Source organism: Xenopus laevis, chromosome 9_10S (assembly GCF_017654675.1).
Source record: "Xenopus laevis strain J_2021 chromosome 9_10S, Xenopus_laevis_v10.1, whole genome shotgun sequence".
Taxonomy (NCBI): Eukaryota; Metazoa; Chordata; class Amphibia; order Anura; family Pipidae; genus Xenopus; species Xenopus laevis.
In genome coordinates, this window is record NC_054388.1 from 92,563,116 (window position 1) to 92,581,876 (window position 18,761).

Sequence of the window (18,761 nt, forward strand, 5' to 3'; positions counted from 1 at the left end):
TACACTATCTCTTCAGCACACACAGGCAGAGTGAAAAAACGCTGCAGGGCTTCGGTTTTTATAGGGAAGGGGAGTGGTCCAGGGGAGAGCTTCCTGATTGGCTGCCATGTACCTGCTGGTCTGGGGTGAGAGGGCAAAAAAAAGCGCCAACAATGGCGAACCCAAAATGGCGAACGTCGCGCGAACACCAGATGTTCGCGCGAACAAGTTCGCCGGCGAACAGTTCGCGACATCTCTAATACCAAGTACTAAGCACTGCGGTGTCAGACACAGAGCGTATTGAAACACTCACTCTGTCCACACCAGTTTGCGCAACCTTAGTGTCACCGTTATCCATATTAAAATAGCAGCACAGTAGGATGCTTTACCCATACCCCCGGCTTAGACCCTAGCACAGACCACGGAGTGGAGAGGGGGGAGGGGTTGTCAGCGCTTTATCCAAAGTCCTTCATCTGTTCTCTATGTGGGGTGTCTGGCATCTGGATCCGTCTTCCCTGTCACAGGCCTGCAGAAGTTGCTACTCATCCACCCCTCATGGGCAGTTAGAACCCAACACTGACTATATCAGTGATTGTATCATCGCTGCGATCCGGTGCTGTAAAAATAAAAACAAAACCAGTCTTGTGTTATCAGCCCACCGTTGTTACAGTGTCCATTGCCTTCTCATTGGTTTGGGAAATGCAAAAGTTTCTAAACAGTAAAATAGCCATTTACATTGTATCAATATGCTTATGCAATCTCATAAACTCAAACAGAAACAGTAAGGGAAAAAAACACAAGGAAATGAAACATTTGTCACAATTTTGAAGGGGGCAATAACATTACCAGTATCAAACCCATTAGCGAGCTCAGAAAACCCTCAAATGGCCCGTATATTTTAATAGAACGGAGACATGGGTAAAGTCTCATTTAACCCCTTAGGGGTTAGTGTCTCTAGAGTGTAAATCCACATGCTTTCCCTCCTCAGTAATAAGAGGTCCCTGTTGCCTCCTCTCTTGGGGGAGGGCACATGATCGATTATCATGTGCCTGAGTTGTGGAAGCGTGTGCTTCATGTTCAGCCAGTGTCTAGGGACTGGTTGTTCCGCTTTCCCTGAAGTTAATGCACTCCTGATGGCGCTCCGGTGATTATTCATGCGTTCTCGATATGTGGTTGAGGCTTTACCTATGTAATGAAGTCCACAAGGACACCAAATCATATATACAACATGATCTGAGGTGCACGTCACTCTATGTTGTATTTTATATTTCACCCCCGTCCTGGGGTGTACAAAATGAGTGCCCTGTGACATCCCTCCACACGTAAGGCAATTGGCACACTTATAGCATCCAGGTTTTAACGGTCGATCCAACCACGTGGTACCTGTCTTCCGATCCTTGGTCAAGTTTTTGACTACTAACATATCACTTAGATTACGTCCTCTTTTGTAGGCTATCATAGGGGTCTTTTTGCCGTAGAAAGGTAAATTGGCATCAGAATTCACTATTTCCCAACGGTCCTTCAAGGCCCTCTTCACCTGTTGGCTGGCATCAGTCCATTCAGTAATAAAGATAGGATCAGCACTTTCCTTAGATGGCTTTGATTGCTTCTGTAATAAGTCCTCCTGTTTAAGGAGATGAGCCCTCTCCAACTGTTCTCCAATAAGAGCCTCCGAATATCCTCTAGAGGCGAACTGTTTTGCTAAAGTGGTGAGTTGTAGTTCAGCCATCTCTCGATTAGAATTGTTCCTAATCACTCTTAGGAATTGTGAATATAGGACCCCCCGGGACATATGAGGAGGGTGGTGTGACTGTGCTTGAATAAGACTGTTTCTGTCTGTGGGCTTCTTATATAATGTGGTCTGTAGCCCCTGACCATGTACATAAATACTCACATCTAAATAGTCAATTTTCTGTTTGTCATGTGTCATCGTCAGCTTAATGGGGGAGTCCAAGTCATTAAGTGTCTTATGGAATTCTAAGAGTTGTCCCTCTGTTCCCTGCCACGGTAATAGTAGGTCGTCAATATAGCGTTTGTAAAAAAAGATCTTGTCTCCCGCCAGAGGGAGTAAATGCCGGATCTCAAATTCCTGCATAAATAAATTGGCAAAGGAGGGAGCTACATTTGAGCCCATGGCCATCCCAGACACTTGCAGAAAGAAGGCATCATTAAAGGAAAAATAGTTGTGTGTGAGAGCCAAGTCGAGTAAGGCTATCAAAAATTCAATGGGAGGTAGTCCCTTGTGAGATTCTTTCAAGGCCTCTCTGCACACAGCGATTCCACTCTGATGTGGAATGACCGTGTACAGGCTCGAAACATCCATTGTGACTAGTAGACATCCCTCTGGGATTTTTATCCCTTGCAGTAAGGACAGTAAATGTGTCGTATCCTTGACATAAGACCTCATATTCTGGACCAAAGGTTGTAAAAAAGAATCTAAATATTGGGCCACTGGTTGGAATAGGGAGCCTATTGCTGAAATAATGGGTCTGCCCGGGGGGGCCGACAGGGACTTGTGAATCTTAGGCAAAGTGTAAATGAACGGGATTTTAGGATGTTCGGTGGTCAAAAAATTGCTAGTATTACCATCTATCCACCCCCCTAACAAGGCCGTCTTTATCAGGGAGTCCAATTTGTTTTTGTATGCTGCGGTTGGGTCCCCCTTTAAGGGGTTGTAAGTCTTGGTGTCAGAGAGTTGGTCACTTAGTTCCTTTACGTAGTATGTCTTGTCCAATAGGACAATTGCTCCCCCCTTATCCGCTTGCCTTATAATCAATGAGTCATCCACCCTCAAAGTGCAAAGAGCTTCCCTTTCGCTTGTGGAGAGATTTGAATTTTTTTTTCTTTTTTTTCATTGTGTATATCCCTGGAGTCCTTGGCCAATAGTTGGGTAAAAATCGCAATGGAAGGGGCCGTATTAGGGGGTTCAAAAATGCTTTTGCCCCTAAACTGTGTGGTTGAATGGATTGTTGGTCTTTATAAAAGTCTCTTAATTTAAGATGTCTTTTGAATCTATGAATATCCTTGTGGACCTCAAAAGATGCGGAACTATTTGTGGGAACAAATTTTAACCCCCTATTCAGTAGCCGTGTCTCCCTCATGGTCAGTAAGTGTTGTGATAAATTTACTATTATGTCTTGCTCCTCCCCCTTCTCTGTGGTTTGCTTGTGATGTTTCTTGCCTCCCCTCCTGGAGTGTTTGACCAGCGCTTCGTTGTGCCACTGAAGGTGGTGAGGGGGGCTGGGGTTACCCCTAAAAAAGACTGGGTCGAAGTGGGGAGAGAGCCTGGGTCAGAGTCAGTCGAGTCTCCTGAACTATCGACCGTGGTCAGTGATACTGGTTTACGTCTACGGGTGGTAGTTCTTCTTCTATTATCGTCAGACAAGCCCAACAGCCACCTGTAGACCCTTTTTTGTCTATAGTCGTCTCTGACCGTTATCAACTTTCTCTCTTTGAAGGATACCAATTCCTGTTTGTATTTAATAAGATTTGTTTCTATGTTCTTAATCCAATCCACAGATTTATCCTGAGATATTTGTAGCAAGTGGTGTGTCTCAAAGTCTACAATTTCATTTTGGGTGTGTTTTAAATCATTGCCCACAAACTCTATCACTAAGAGCAATAGGTCCGAGGAGCATTTATTCAAGGTTTTACACCACTTGCTACAAAACTCAGCGTTTGATCTACCTAATGTGGGAACATTCCTCACCCTGAAGCCCCTGGGGATGAGCTTCTGTCTGTGATAGCTAGATAGATAGGTACCATGCAACAATAGATCAATTTCTCTCTTTTTTAGATTCAACAAATTATGGTATAAATCCCGGGGGGTCCTACCAGATGCAGCAGTGCCAGGGAGCTCACCAAACAGAATCCTTTCGGCGTCTTCAGAGGTAAATGAATGTTCACCAGTAGTGTCCACTTCAATGGATGCGACTGTACTTTCCATCCTATGTTTGAATGGTTAGAAGAGAAAATCAGGACACAGTTAATGTGGTGCTGTGAAGATGGTAATAAACCCAGTATTCCACTTTTTCAATTACTCAATAGAAGTATTCCATAAAGAAAAAAATAAAACAACAAAAGGTGGTGCTTCCAGAAAAAAAGAACAGCGACAACACAGTAAGACACTGGCTGAGACCGTTCAAATAGTACTCATTGTAGCAGCTGGAGCACTCTCAATCCATTAGGCAATTGCCCGGGTGCAGGTTATAATCAATCATACATAGAGCAAACAAAAAACCGCACACACAGGACTTTTGAAGTGCAAAAAAATAAAAAATTTATTGCAACGTTTCGGCTCCTGTACTCGAGCCTTCTTTAGGTGGTGTGTACAGTGCAAATAACCATCAGTATTTAAACACAAAATGGCGCCAAAGGATGGATGTTTCGAGCCTGTACACGGTCATTCCACATCAGAGTGGAATCGCTGTGTGCAGAGAGGCCTTGAAAGAATCTCACAAGGGACTACCTCCCATTGAATTTTTGATAGCCTTACTCGACTTGGCTCTCACACACAACTATTTTTCCTTTAATTATGCCTTCTTTCTGCAAGTGTCTGGGATGGCCATGGGCTCAAATGTAGCTCCCTCCTTTGCCAATTTATTTATGCAGGAATTTGAGATCCGGCATTTACTCCCTCTGGCGGGAGACAAGATCTTTTTTTACAAACGCTATATTGACGACCTACTATTACTGTGGCAGGGAACAGAGGGACAACTCTTAGAATTCCATAAGACACTTAATGACTTGGACTCCCCCATTAAGCTGACGATGACACATGACAAACAGAAAATTGACTATTTAGATGTGAGTATTTATGTACATGGTCAGGGGCTACAGACCACATTATATAAGAAGCCCACAGACAGAAACAGTCTTATTCAAGCACAGTCACACCACCCTCCTCATATGTCCCGGGGGGTCCTATATTCACAATTCCTAAGAGTGATTAGGAACAATTCAATCGAGAGATGGCTGAACTACAACTCACCACTTTAGCAAAACAGTTCGCCTCTAGAGGATATTCGGAGGCTCTTATTGGAGAACAGTTGGAGAGGGCTCATCTCCTTAAACAGGAGGACTTATTACAGAAGCAATCAAAGCCATCTAAGGAAAGTGCTGATCCTATCTTTATTACTGAATGGACTGATGCCAGCCAACAGGTGAAGAGGGCCTTGAAGGACCGTTGGGAAATAGTGAATTCTGATGCCAATTTACCTTTCTACGGCAAAAAGACCCCTATGATAGCCTACAAAAGAGGACGTAATCTAAGTGACATGTTAGTAGTCAAAAACTTGACCAAGGATCGGAAGACAGGTACCACGTGGTTGGATCGACCGTTAAAACCTGGATGCTATAAGTGTGCCAATTGCCTTACGTGTGGAGGGATGTCACAGGGCACTCATTTTGTACACCCCAGGACGGGGGTGAAATATAAAATACAACATAGAGTGACTTGCACCTCAGATCATGTTGTATATATGATTTGGTGTCCTTGTGGACTTCATTACATAGGTAAAGCCTCAACCACATATCGAGAACGCATGAATAATCACCGGAGCGCCATCAGGAGTGCATTAACTTCAGGGAAAGCGGAACAACCAGTCCCTAGACACTGGCTGAACATGAAGCACACGCTTCCACAACTCAGGCACATGATAATCGATCATGTGCCCTCCCCCAAGAGAGGAGGCAACAGGGACCTCTTATTACTGAGGAGGGAAAGCATGTGGATTTACACTCTAGAGACACTAACCCCTATGGGGTTAAATGAGACTTTACCCATCTCTCGGTTCTATTAAAATATACGGGCCATTTGAGGGTTTTCTGAGCTCGCTAATGGGTTTGATACTGGTAATGTTATTGCCCCCTTCAAAATTGTGACAAATGTTTCATTTCCTTGTGTTTTTTTCCCTTACTGTTTCTGTTTGAGTTTATGAGATTGCATAAGCATATTGATACAATGTAAATGGCTATTTTACTGTTTAGAAACTTTTGCATTTCCCAAACCAATGAGAAGGCAATGGACACTGTAACAACGGTGGGCTGATAACACAAGACTGGTTTTGTTTTTATTTTTACAGCACCGGATCGCAGCGATGATACAATCACTGATATAGTCAGTGTTGGGTTCTAACTGCCCATGAGGGGTGGATGAGTAGCAACTTCTGCAGGCCTGTGACAGGGAAGACGGATCCAGATGCCAGACACCCCACATAGAGAACAGATGAAGGACTTTGGATAAAGCGCTGACAACCCCTCCCCCCTCTCCACTCCGTGGTCTGTGCTAGGGTCTAAGCCGGGGGTATGGGTAAAGCATCCTACTGTGCTGCTATTTTAATATGGATAACGGTGACACTAAGGTTGCGCAAACTGGTGTGGACAGAGTGAGTGTTTCAATACGCTCTGTGTCTGACACCGCAGCGCTTAGTACTTGGTATAAGCAGCGATAGCAGTCACAGTGTACAGAGGATTGGTTCGCAAGTACGTGCGTTAACAGTACCCCCTCCGCTACGACTAGTGGGCGTGACGCAACGGAGAGGGACGTGGAAGCCGGAACACACCGGAGGTTAGCGCGCGCTATTCCAGTCCTGAACAGGGAGGTCGGTTGTGGGTTTCACGGCTTCGGTTGTTGGTTTACGCCTCCTGCCATAACAGGCGACAGTGTACGTTTCCGCCAGACAGTTGCTCTCACTCCTCGGGGTAAGTTGCGGTCCGTTCCTTTTCTTTTCTTTTTTTAAACATTCAGCACATTAGGAGATGTATTGGCACCTCACGATTCGAGTATTTAATCAACCTGCACTGATCAAGGATGAATAATATGGGCACATTTATCACACTCCTGCATAGACTATGGCCATATGATACACATGTCCCTTAGATCTAGCGGCCTTCTGATGTAAGGCTTTTATACACTCCTCATAGTGACGCACATTTGACCCCATGACGTCATAGGTCGTGCCTTTGGCGCCATTTTGTGTTTAAATACTGATGGTTATTTGCACTGTACACCCCACCTGAAGAAGGCTCGAGTACAGGAGCCGGAACGTTGCAATAAATTTTTTATTTTTTTGCACTTCAAAAGTCCTGTGTGTTAGGTTTTTTGTTTGCTCTATGTATGATTGATTATAACCTGCACCCCGGCAATTGCCTAATGGACTGAGAGTGCTCCAGCTGCTAGAATGAGTATATATATATATATATATATATATATATATATATATATATATATATATATATATATATATATATATATATATATATATATATATATATATATATATATATATATATATATATATACTCAATGTCCCACAGCTAGGGACTGATAATACTGCGCTCAGGTCAATGCGCACACACTGGGGCTCTACAAATTGGGCACCTGAGCAGTAACTAATGTCCGCCAATAAGATTGTTGTTCCACCTGCAGTTGAAAAAAGACACTCCCTGATTGGTTGCTATGGGTTACTGCCCATGTGCAATTGGACCTAGTGTTTATACATGAGCCTGTAGCATTAGTGATGGAGAGGGTTGCTCTGACATCATTGGATGCCAAATGCTGGCCATACACAGGCAGATAAAGCTGCCGCTATTGGTCCTAGACCGATTCAGCAATTTATCTGCCCCTGTATGGGGCCTTCCGACGGGTCTTCCCGATTGATGTCTGGCCACGATATAGATCGGGAAGGTTTGATTTTTACACGTCGGAGCCCCTTGGTGTATCGCAATCCGATCGTTCGACCATACGGCCGAATGTTCGGATTACCCCCCATGCAGCCATGGCGTTAGTGGCATATAGGGGAAATATCCGCTCGTTTGGCGATATTGATTGGGAAGGTTTAATTTTTCAACCGACCCGCCAGAGCCCATTGGTCCTCGTTGTAATCTGATCATTCGGCCCTATAGCCCTGCCGTTGGTGGGCACATCCGTGAAATATCTGCTAGTTTGTCGATGTCGTCAGACGAGTGGGTCTCTTCGTGTATGGCCAGCTAAAGGGCAGATAAAGCTGCCGATATCGATCGTTTAGACCAATTTGACAACTTTTCTGCCCGTGTATGGCCACCTTAAAGGAAAACTATACCCCCAAAATGAATACTTAAGCAACAGATAGTTTATATCAAATTGAATGACATATTAAAGAATCTTACCAAACTGGAATATATATTTACATAAATATTTTACATCTCTTGCCTTGAACCACCATTTCGTGACTCTATCTGTGCTGCCTCAGAGATCACCTGACCAGAAATACTACAACACTAACTGTAACAGGAAGAAGTGAGGAAGCAAAAGGCAGAACTCTGTCTGTTAATTGGCTCATGTGACCTTACATGTGGTTTGTATGTGTGCACAGTGAATCTTACGATCTCAGGGGGAGGCCCTTATTTTTTAAAATGGCAATTTTCTATTTATGATTACCCAATGGCACATACTACTAAAAAAGTATATTATTATTATAATGGTTCATTTACATGAAGCAGGGTTTTACACATGAGCTGTTTTACTCAGTATCTTTTAATAGAGACCTACATTGTTTGGGGGGTATAGTTTTCTTTTAAGGCTTTAGCTGGCCATACATGAAGAGACCCACTTCCGACGGGTCTTCCCGATCGATATCTGGCCACGATATAGATCTGGAAGGTTTGATTTTTACCCGTCGGAGCCCCTTGGCGTATCGTAATCCGATAGGCCCCCCTCCCTCCTCCCCTCAGCTTAAGTGTTACCCTCGGGCAAATGCCCCATTACCTTTTACTTACCCCTCGGTGCAGATTCAGGCATCGGAGTTCACGGGCACCATCTTCAGACACTTCGGTAATCTTCAGCAATTTTCGTGAGTTTCGTCGCATGCACAGTTGTCGCAAAACAGAAAATTGCTCTAACTGCGCATGCACCGCTACGCCGGTCTCATTCCGACGATTACCGAAAAGAAGAAGATGGCGCCTGTGAACTCCAATGCCTAAATCTACACCAAGGGGTAAGTAAAACGTTAGGGGCATTTGCCTGGGGTAACACTTAGGCTGGGGGGAGGGGGTCTATGTAGGGTAGGATTTTTTTTAAGTTAGGGTTAAATTCTCCTTTAAGTTCTATGCCGGGCAGGTGGCTCTATTGTCTGTGGAGAAATTTCCTCTTTTGCCCTGCTTGCTTTCATTTGAATCGCTGAATGCAAAACACTTTCCATGCGTTGCTCGCAGGTAGAGTTGCCACCTGGCCGGTATTTTATGGCCTGGCCGGTAAAAATGATGGTTGATCCCAACAGGGAAAAAGATAAATATATAGGGAGGCCGTTATTTTTTTTCCAGAAAAGGTGGCAACCCTACTCGCAGGTAATGGTACAAACATAAGTTGCACAAATGTCTGGGTCGCTGAACGTTAAGCGTTTTGCATGCAACAGTTCCAGTGAATCCAGAGGGATGGATGGTTTAAAGCAGGCGAGGACTAGCAATCTGTGGCTGCTAGTCCTGGCAAATGCCAGAAGAGCTGCTGTAAAATGCTGTAAGCCTTCACTATCTTTTGGGCTGGTGCTTTTTGGACCTCTTTGTTTTTGAAATCCCAGCGCCCTCTTTTGACTCATAGCCCACATCTGCTTTAAAGCACTTTATCTGTCAGGGACTTAAATATCTGAACATTTGTTCATTCAGCATTATGATCAGAAGGGCAGATTCCTCATTAAAACAACTACTTCACCCCTTTAAAAGCAGGTAACTGTGGAAACAACTTGCTCAGTGTATTTGGAAGCCATTGCAGCTTGCATGTACAGGTATAGGATCTATTATCCGGCATGCTTGGGATCTGGGTTTTAAGGGATCCATCAGTCATTCAGATCACTATACCTTAAGCCTGAAAAATCATGTTAAAATTAAATACACCAAATAGGATTACTTTGCCACCGATATGAATTTATGTACCGTAAGGTATGTAAATCCATATTGATGGCAAAATAATCCTATTTGATGTATTTAACATGATTTTAGCAAAAACAGTGTACTTTACTTTATTGATACAGAAAAAAGAAAATTCCTAGGATAATCCAGGAAAGTAAAGTTGGCCTTGATGTACATTTCTTGAGAATTAAACTCTCCATTCCCATACCAATATGATTGTACAGCATGGAGTTTAATATGGTTTTCAGTATGCCTGTGTTGGGCAGATGGTCCCAACTGATATTTTTGTATGTGGATATCAGTCCACCTTAGCTCTCCTTTGCTGAATAATGTTCCCACCATTTGGTGCTGTTGGAACAAATGTGACACTAGAACTAATTCAATATCCACCTAATTGTCCTGCAGGCCAACTTCACAGAGATCAAAGATCATTGGTCCCATTTGCTTTGAATGTTGGATCTAAGTAATAACCATACTGGAAAAATTCCAGTCTTATTTCCTCTCTTTTGTTTTTAACAGAATGAGCATCCCAGTTCCAGATACAAAAGCTGCAGTGGTGTCTATACAAGCCGAGGTGGTGATCAATGGCGTAGCCACTCAGGTGGTGTGCTCTGCATTTACCAATCAAATTCTGGTCGTGGTAACTCAGTATGGAAAAATGGGAACACTTGTGTCTGTGACACCAAACTTAGTCTCCAGTGATCTTGGAAAGCCCTCACTCACAACCAAAGTGCTATTAGGCCAAGATGAGGTAAGAAATGGATTCTAAATGTTTTAAAATCCCATATAGTGTAGAACCAGCAATTTTTTGCCAGTTATGCTGTAGCAAAATAATAATGCTGTTTCTTCTACAAGCCATAAGCCGTCCATCCATTACTTTTTTTAACCGTGCCTACAGTTTTAAGGTGGTGATGCCCTTCACTTTATTTTTACTGTCCTATTTTCTGTCCCCATACAGTTTCTACTGATTTAGTGTAGATACCATGTTTGTTCTGCTTCAGGGTCTGCCAAATTAGACACCCCCTGTGCCAGTCGGGGTTGTTCACCTTTAAATGAACTTTTAGGAAGTTATTTATTGAAGTCGAATGGTAAAAAAACGTAACTTTTCAGAGGAAAAAAAAAACCTTGAATTTTTCGAAATGTATTATAACCCAATGCTGCAAAAAGCCAGAATCTAAAAAAACTCATACATGACCTCGACAGGTCTGAGATTAAGTCAAATCAAAGTTATGGGGGTCTTCAGGGATTTTCGCCAGAAAATCTGACTTTTTTGGGCAAAAAATTGAGTGATTCGAGGGGAATAAGCCTAAAAAATTTGAGTAATTTGGGTTTCCACTCGATCTAGAGTTTTTCCATGATCAAGGTTTTTTTTTATTAATAAATGAGCTAAAACTGGGCATGGGAGTTTAGTCGTGTTTTTTTTTAATAAAATATGAGAAATTTCAATTTTAGTACATAACCCCCTTAATATGATATAGAGATCATTTTCTGAGACAGTTTTTTAATTGGTCTTAATTTTTATTATTTGCTGTTTTGGAATTATTTGGCGATTTTTTCAGCAGCTCTCCAGAATTTCAGTAGGCATCTGGCTGCTCCAATTTAACCTAACAGTGGTTTGAATGAGAAACTATAATCTGAATAGGAGAGGACCTAAATTGAAAGATAAGTGATAAAAAGTAACAATTACTATGAAATTGTAGACTCACAGGGCAGTAGTTTTTGACTGACTGGATCAGTGACCCCATTTGAAAGCTGTAAAGAGTCAGAAGAGGAAGGCAAATACTTAAAAAAATAATAAATAAAAAAAATAATGAAGACCAATTGAAAGTTGAATAGAGCATTCTGTACCATACTAAAAGTTAACCTGAAGGTGAAGCACCCCTTTAAGTAACCCTTAGACCCAGGAATTCTTGTGCAGCAGAATCTTAACATGGATAGTAGGCATTAAATGGTTAAGGCACAGAGTGTTACAAGCTATGATTCCTTGTGTATTCCTAATGTGTATTTTGTTTTCTGTTTATAGCCTCTTGTTCATGTGTGCGCAAAGAATCTGGTGACTTTTGTGTCTGAAGCAGCCAAGAACAAACCAATTCTTCTGTCTATGGCATTAAAGGACAAAAGTGTAGACTGTATTAAAACCATAAAAGATGTCATTCGAAGCTGCCAGGTCTGGTGATGAAATTAACACAATGTACAGTTACGCTATCTAAAATAAATATATTTTTATATTTACATATATTTATGTGCTTTTATTTATTATTTTTAGGGATGCACCGAATCCAGGATTCGGTTCGGGATTCGGCCAGGATTCAGGCTTTTTCAGCAGGATTTGGATTCATCCAATAGAAATCCTAATTTGCATATGCAAATTAGGGGCAGGGAGGGAAATCGTCTGACCTTTTGTCACAAAATAAGGAAGTAAAACATGTTTCCCCTTACCACCCCTAATTTGCATATGCAAATAAGGATTCGGTTCAGTATTCAGCCGTCGGGGGTTTGGCCGAATCCAAAATAGTGCATTCAGTGCATCCCTAATTATTTTGATTACATATAAACCAATGCCAACCTAGAACCATGATTGAACTTCCATGAATGGCTTATAGCAGAGATCCCCAACCTTTTTGAACCCGTGAGCAACATTCAGAAGTAAAAGGAGTTGGAGAGCAACACAAGCATGAAAAATGTTCTTGGGGTGCCAAATAGATGCTGTGATTGGCCATTTGGTAGCCACTATGTGGATTGTCAACCTACATTGAGACTCTGTTTGGCAGTACATCTGTTTTTTATGCACCAAAACTTGCCTCTAAGCCTGGAATTCAAAAATAAGCTCCTGCTTTGAGGCCACTGGGAGCAACATCTAAGGGGTTGGGGAGCAACATGTTGCTCACGAGCTACTGGTTGGGGATCCCTGGCTTATAGGGTCTAAAACATTTCACATCACTGGTTGTCTTGATTATGAAACACACAAAACTATTACCGCACTACTAAAGTCAGATATACAGGGGCATACTTATATTTGTGTTTAGAAGTGTTTATGAATTATGTTTATGTTATGATGAAAGAATCCCTTTTAACCAGATAAACCAAATGATTGATCCTTTATTTAATCACCAACATGTGACTTGCTGAAAGTCACTCCTTTTGGTGATCCCAATCCTAATATCTCAACTACATACAACTGCTCCGCTCTGTACACAAACTGTTGATGTATAGTTTGTGGTCACTGTGGGTGACTGACTTTGCACAGTTCACCGGAACACACTCAACAATCATTTTCTGGATTACCAAATGTAATTCTTATTGAAACAAACCTTCCAGGTCACAGAACGCAGCAAATATCGGATGAACCAATGTAAGCATCACAGCCAAAAAGGACTTTGTAAGAGTACAGCGACATAAAAGGTGTGTAAAGTTATGCCAAAATGAATAAAGTATGTGAATAAAACAATATAAATGCCTCTAAGGAAAATGTAAGCAGACAGTAACCAATCTGTGACTTGAGGGGGGCACATAATTGTTGCTTTTGAATCTGAGCTGAATGCTGAGGATCAATTGCAAACTCACTGACAGGGCCGGATAAACATAGTGGGCTCCCCTAGGCCCACTGCCGTTTGTCGCCCCTGTCCTCTCCCCTTTATTCTTGCATATTTTCATCATCTGGACCGGAGCAATGGGGATTGGCGCATGGGCACAATTTAAAAAATGATTGTATCTCCATCGGCTCACCTGTGATTTTGAACCAATGTGGGTGTGGTTGGGCAGCATGCCGCCCCCTAAAACCCTGCCGCCCTAGGCCCGGGCCTGCTCATTGAACAGTTATGTTCAATGTGGCACCCCTTAAAGTCGCTGACTTAGAGTTAGAGAGCTGCAAAGCAGGAAGTAGTGTTCTGTTATGTTAGACATCCAGTCACTCCAGCCTTTATACTTTACATTTGTGGCTAACTAACTATATTCAAAACATATTTTATTTCGCACAGTCTTATCTATTTACCCAGTTTTTATTTTTACACTTAACTGTTCATTTAAGTGCAACTTACAGCTCAATCACAGTGGGGCTCATTTATAAACACTGGGCAAATTTGAACCTGGGCAGTAACCCATAGCAACCAATGGGAGGCTTGCTTTCATTGCTCAACCCGCAGGTGGCTGAAAAAAGCCACTCACTGATTGGTTGCTATGGGTTACTGCCCAGATGAAAATTTGCCCAGTGTTTATAAATGGGAAATGCAGAAGCACTTACGTTTCAGAGTAGAGGTTTGTCACTCAACATATTTACCAAAGATTACTATTGCAACGGAGAAGTACATTTTAACAGCCACTCTGTCCCACCTAATGGCAGCAGCAGCAGTGAAACTTGCCTAAAAATAATAAGAACGCTTGGTTGAGGCAGTGTTAACAGAACTGAGCAGAGCACTGAATTGTTAAAGGAATAGTAACACCAAAAAATTAGGGTTTTAAAGTAATTAACATATAATATGCTGTCAGAAAAGCCACAGGTTACATAGCAGATAACAGATAAGCCCTGTCTAATGCAATGATGTTTTATTTGTTATCTGTTATGTAACCTGTGTCTTTTCTAATTTTTTTTCCAGCTGGAATGGCTGTCCCCATGGCTATACAGCAGCTTTTTTATATAAACTATATTAGTCTTTATGAAGCAAACACACCAGTTATACCAGTGCAGAGACACAGTACGTTATATTTTAATTACTTTGATTCACTTTCAGTTTTTGGTGCTACTGTTCCTTTAAGGCTGTGACTGCCACCGTGCTTTCAAGGAGAACCTTTTATTGTTTGCTCTGCCTGTGGCAGATACTGGCAGACATCACTTGGGAGATTTAAAGGGAAGTGTAATCGTAGATGAAAGGCATCTAGACCTCCATGGCCTACATTGAGAGTCTAATCTTCTCCAACAGTAGCGAGGAGGCATCTCCAAGACCATTAAAGGAAGGGATACAGGGGCCAACCTTTACAGTCCCTGTCTGAACATATGTGGGCCAACCCTTACTGTACTTCTTCCCCACGATTCTTAGCCCATTGGGATACCAGGAAAACTTCCTGAGGGTCCAGGTTCCAGTGGAACCTTCTGCTCTTAGCCATTTATCCTATTTCATGACCATTCCTTATTTATTGGTGAAACCAAAAAGGCACCATTGATGGAAGGTTACATTGTAGTAAAGGAAAGAGACCAGGAGAATAAAAAGGTTGAGTGAGAAAGGGAGTACAAATAGTTTGGAACGTGGGCCCATGGTCTATGGTTTTCTGGTGGGTCACTGGCATCTTAGACGTACATTGCCAATCAGCCCATAGACCAGATGGATGGATGTTATAAATAGACATTGCACTTGTATGACCTTAAAGGGCATGTAAAGTCTAAAACAGAATAAGGCTAGAAATGCTGTATTTTGTATACTAAATATGAACATGAACTTACTGCACCACAAGCCTAATCAAACAAATAATTTATTCTTTCAACGTTGGCTACAGGGGGTCACCATCTTGTAACTTTGTTAAATATCTTTGCAAGACTAAGACTGTGCACATGCTCAGTGCGGTCTGGGCTGCTTAGGGATCATCATAAACAAAGCTGCTTGAGTTCTGCATGGCTGGTAAGTAAGGCGGGGGCTCCCCCTGCTGTTCATAAGTATGATTGTTTCCCTGCTCAGCAGTTAGGGACCATCTGACAATTCCTATCCACAGCAGTAAATGAAGGAAGAATTTCACGGCATACAGTCAGGTTTCTTATAAAAACGGTACACGTTTTTTAATTATAGTATATTGGAGATAAGTTTCTTTTTCATTAAAGAAAGTAAAAATGGGATTTTATTTTTTTGCCTTTACATGCCCCTTAAAACACGATTCCTTTTGTTTCTGTCAACCACCCAACTTTTGGTGGCCTTCAATTTCCAAGTTGGTTCTGTAAGAGAAACAGTCTATCTTATGCCAGGACTGCAAATCAATGGGGATACTGAGCTAAAGCTTAAGGGACTTTTATTTACAACTTTTGGCCCATACATGGCCTCCTTTAGTGCTGGGGCTGCAGCTGGTGTTCTGGGGGGCCCATGTATTGTAGAAACTCTCAAACACAATCTGAGGTTAAAAAATGCAACCTCCGTTACTCCCAGCATCCCTCTCACTAGGCTTCTACTGTTATCAGTGGTTTAACTAGATGTTACTGGGCCCTACAGCAAATTCATTTTAGGGCCCCTGACATATCCAGAGGTTTTCCTGTTTAACAATATGAGGAACATTTCTCAAAGGTCGGATTTCAAATTCATCGAAATTTATTAAAAAAAATTCAACCAATCGAAATCTATTAAAAATAAAATCAAATTTTTTAAAAACTGAGATGAATTAAATCGACCCGAAAACTCTAATTGAATCAAACTCAATTCAAGTTTTTTTCTCTGAAAAAAAAAAACTGGAATGTCAGGAAACTCCCAATTGATCCCTGGTCGTTTCCCACTGACTTAAACAGCAATTGGGCAGGTTTTAGGTGGCAAATAGTCTAATTTGAGTTCTTAAAGAGTATGATAAATTTCAAAAATCTAATTTGAATTTTTAAAAAAACTCGAATCGAATTTGAATAACTCCCTAGTCGAATTTGACAGTTTTGACCGTAAAAAAACCCTCAAATTCTAATTTTCAATTCGACCCTTGATAAATCTGTCCCTATATGTTGTAATTGTTCATTAATTAGGGCATCATGGCCCTCTATACCTCCTGCTCTCCCTGTAGTCATAGGGTCAGCTTCCCTGTCTGTTGGTGGGATTATTGGAGTTGTATTCAACTGTCGAGCTTCAGGTTGGATTTCTCTGGTTTTAAAACAAACATTGTTTGTTACACAATTACATATCTTTTCCCTAAGTGGCCCCTGAGCTCGTGGGGGCCCAGAACCCTAACCCCAAACCTACCACTGGCCCTATTATAAAGTTATAGTTGTCTTGTTATAGTTGTGGTCCAATTATCATTCTTTTTTTTTACGTTTCTATGTGCGAAATAAAGAATGCAGTTTGTGCATGGCCTACTGCTACAACAGCTAAAGAAATATATTATGGAAAAGTCAATAAGCAATAAAGCTCTTCTGCCTAATTGCAAAAGAAATGATGTTTTATTGCTTTCTTCTTACAACTTTTGAGAAAATATTTCAACTTTTTCTTCACCGAAGGGCATGAAAAGCAGGTTTTCTTCTGCACAATAAACAGCCGTGATGGTAGCCTAAATCAATAAAATAATATCAGTAGACAAAATGAAAATCAGATAAAAGAGAAACAACTTTTTTAAATACCATAATGTTGTTTGATGATTTAATAGCGGCCCAGGGAGGAAATGAAATAGCGCTACTAATATACAGTACATCAGATGGATTTTGTGTAAGAAATATAGGAGGAGAAGCGCTGAGAGGGGTTTTTTTTCACTTTGTGGAATGACAGAACTTTGTCGTCTGAAGTGTATTGGTGTAAGAGGCTATCCGAGAGTTTTGAGGAGTTATTTGCAAACACAAGTGCATTATGCAAAGTGCAATTTTTTGTCTGGCACAATTGTTACTAATGCGTCAGGCACAAATTGCGTCTACCATACGAGTCCGGCCCAGCTACCGTTTTCAGAGCAGGGGTTGTTTCACTTCCGGAGAGTGAGTTTAAAAAGTTGTCTGCATCCAATTAACTAGCTCTGGGCACCCCAGCACATCCAGGGTTTTAGCAGTTCCAGGGTTCCCCAGATACAAAAGGTGCAGTTGCACAAAATCAGGCAAGATGGAGGCACTGTCGACCAACCATCTGGAAGTGTAGGAGCATGTCAGGACATAAGTATTGTTGTGCTTCAATTAGGAGTTTGGAGTGCTGCAGCAATATTTCAATGTTCAGAGCAGGGTGAAAAATGCAAATAGTAAAATATATTAAGGGGCCGATTCACTAAGGGTCGAATATCGAGAGTTAATTAACCCTCGATATTTGACTAGGAATTAAAATACTTTGAATATCGAAGTCGAAGGATTAAGCGCAGATAGTTCGATCGAACGTTTGAAGGATAATTCCTTGGATCGAACGATAAAATCCTTTGAATAGAACTATTCGAAGGATTTTAATCCAACGATCGAAGGAATATCCTTCGATCAAAAAAAGTTAGCCAAGCCTATGGGGACCTTCCCCATAGGCTAACATTGACTTCGGTAGCTTTTAGATGGCGAACTAGTGGGTCGAAGTTTTTTTTAAAGAGACAGTACTTCGACTGTCGGATGGTCGAATAGTCGAACGATTTTTACTTTGAATCCTTCGAAGTCGTAGTCGAAGGTCGAAGTAGCCCATTCGATGGTCGAAGTAGCCCAAAAAAAACTTCGAAATTCAAAGTTTTTTACCTTCGAATCCTTCACTCGAAGTTAGTGAATCGGCCCCTAAGAGTCTAGTGGGAGAATGTATAGGTCAACGTAAAACTCTTTCCACCGTACAAATAAATATTCTCATTGCGAACATTTTGCGAACCCTTTGCACCTGAAGCAACAGTAAGATAACGATTGTGAGTTTTATCGTTTGCGACAGTGCTCGGTGTATGTGATAAAGCTTCTCAATGAAAAAGTTTGCTCCACAAGTTTACACCACCGTCAAGCAGGAGTTAAAGGTTCACAATGCAATACAAATTTTAATGAACAATATTACATTGCAACAATTTTTATTCTTGTTTGTACGCAAATTTGTTCTCTTACAAATTTTTTACATTTCCTCCTTGGAGCCAATTAAGACATGATTAATCCTTATTGGAAGCAAAACCAGCCTATTGGGTTTATTTAACATTTAAATGATTTTCTAGTAGATATGAAGATCCAAATTACAGTAAGATTTGGATAACAGGTCCCATACCTGTACCTTGTACTTCATCCCAACTGAGATATAATTAATCCTTAT

The 18,761-nt window shown here is 41.5% G+C and overlaps 1 protein-coding gene across 1 annotated transcript; it reads left to right on the top strand.

The window, feature by feature from the left end:
• The first annotated feature begins 4,949 nt into the window (after nt 1-4,949).
• On the top strand, nt 4,950-12,037 carry psmg3.S (proteasome (prosome, macropain) assembly chaperone 3 S homeolog). The gene is made up of 3 exons (XM_041578106.1): nt 4,950-5,257; nt 10,381-10,612; nt 11,885-12,037. The coding sequence occupies exons 1-3, from the start codon at nt 4,950-4,952 to the stop codon at nt 12,035-12,037; spliced, it is 693 nt and encodes a 230-aa protein (XP_041434040.1).
• The last annotated feature ends 6,724 nt before the right edge of the window (nt 12,038-18,761 follow it).

Bases quoted from the DNA above. Each gene is read 5' to 3' on its own strand.
- psmg3.S (XM_041578106.1), top strand. From the start codon at position 4,950: ATGGCTGAACTACAACTCACCACTTTAGCAAAACAGTTCGCCTCTAGA. The intron at 5,258-10,380 runs GTTAGTAGTCAA...TGTTTTTAACAG, and splicing joins GGACGTAATCTAAGTGACAT to AATGAGCATCCCAGTTCCAG. The intron at 10,613-11,884 runs GTAAGAAATGGA...TTCTGTTTATAG, and splicing joins TGCTATTAGGCCAAGATGAG to CCTCTTGTTCATGTGTGCGC.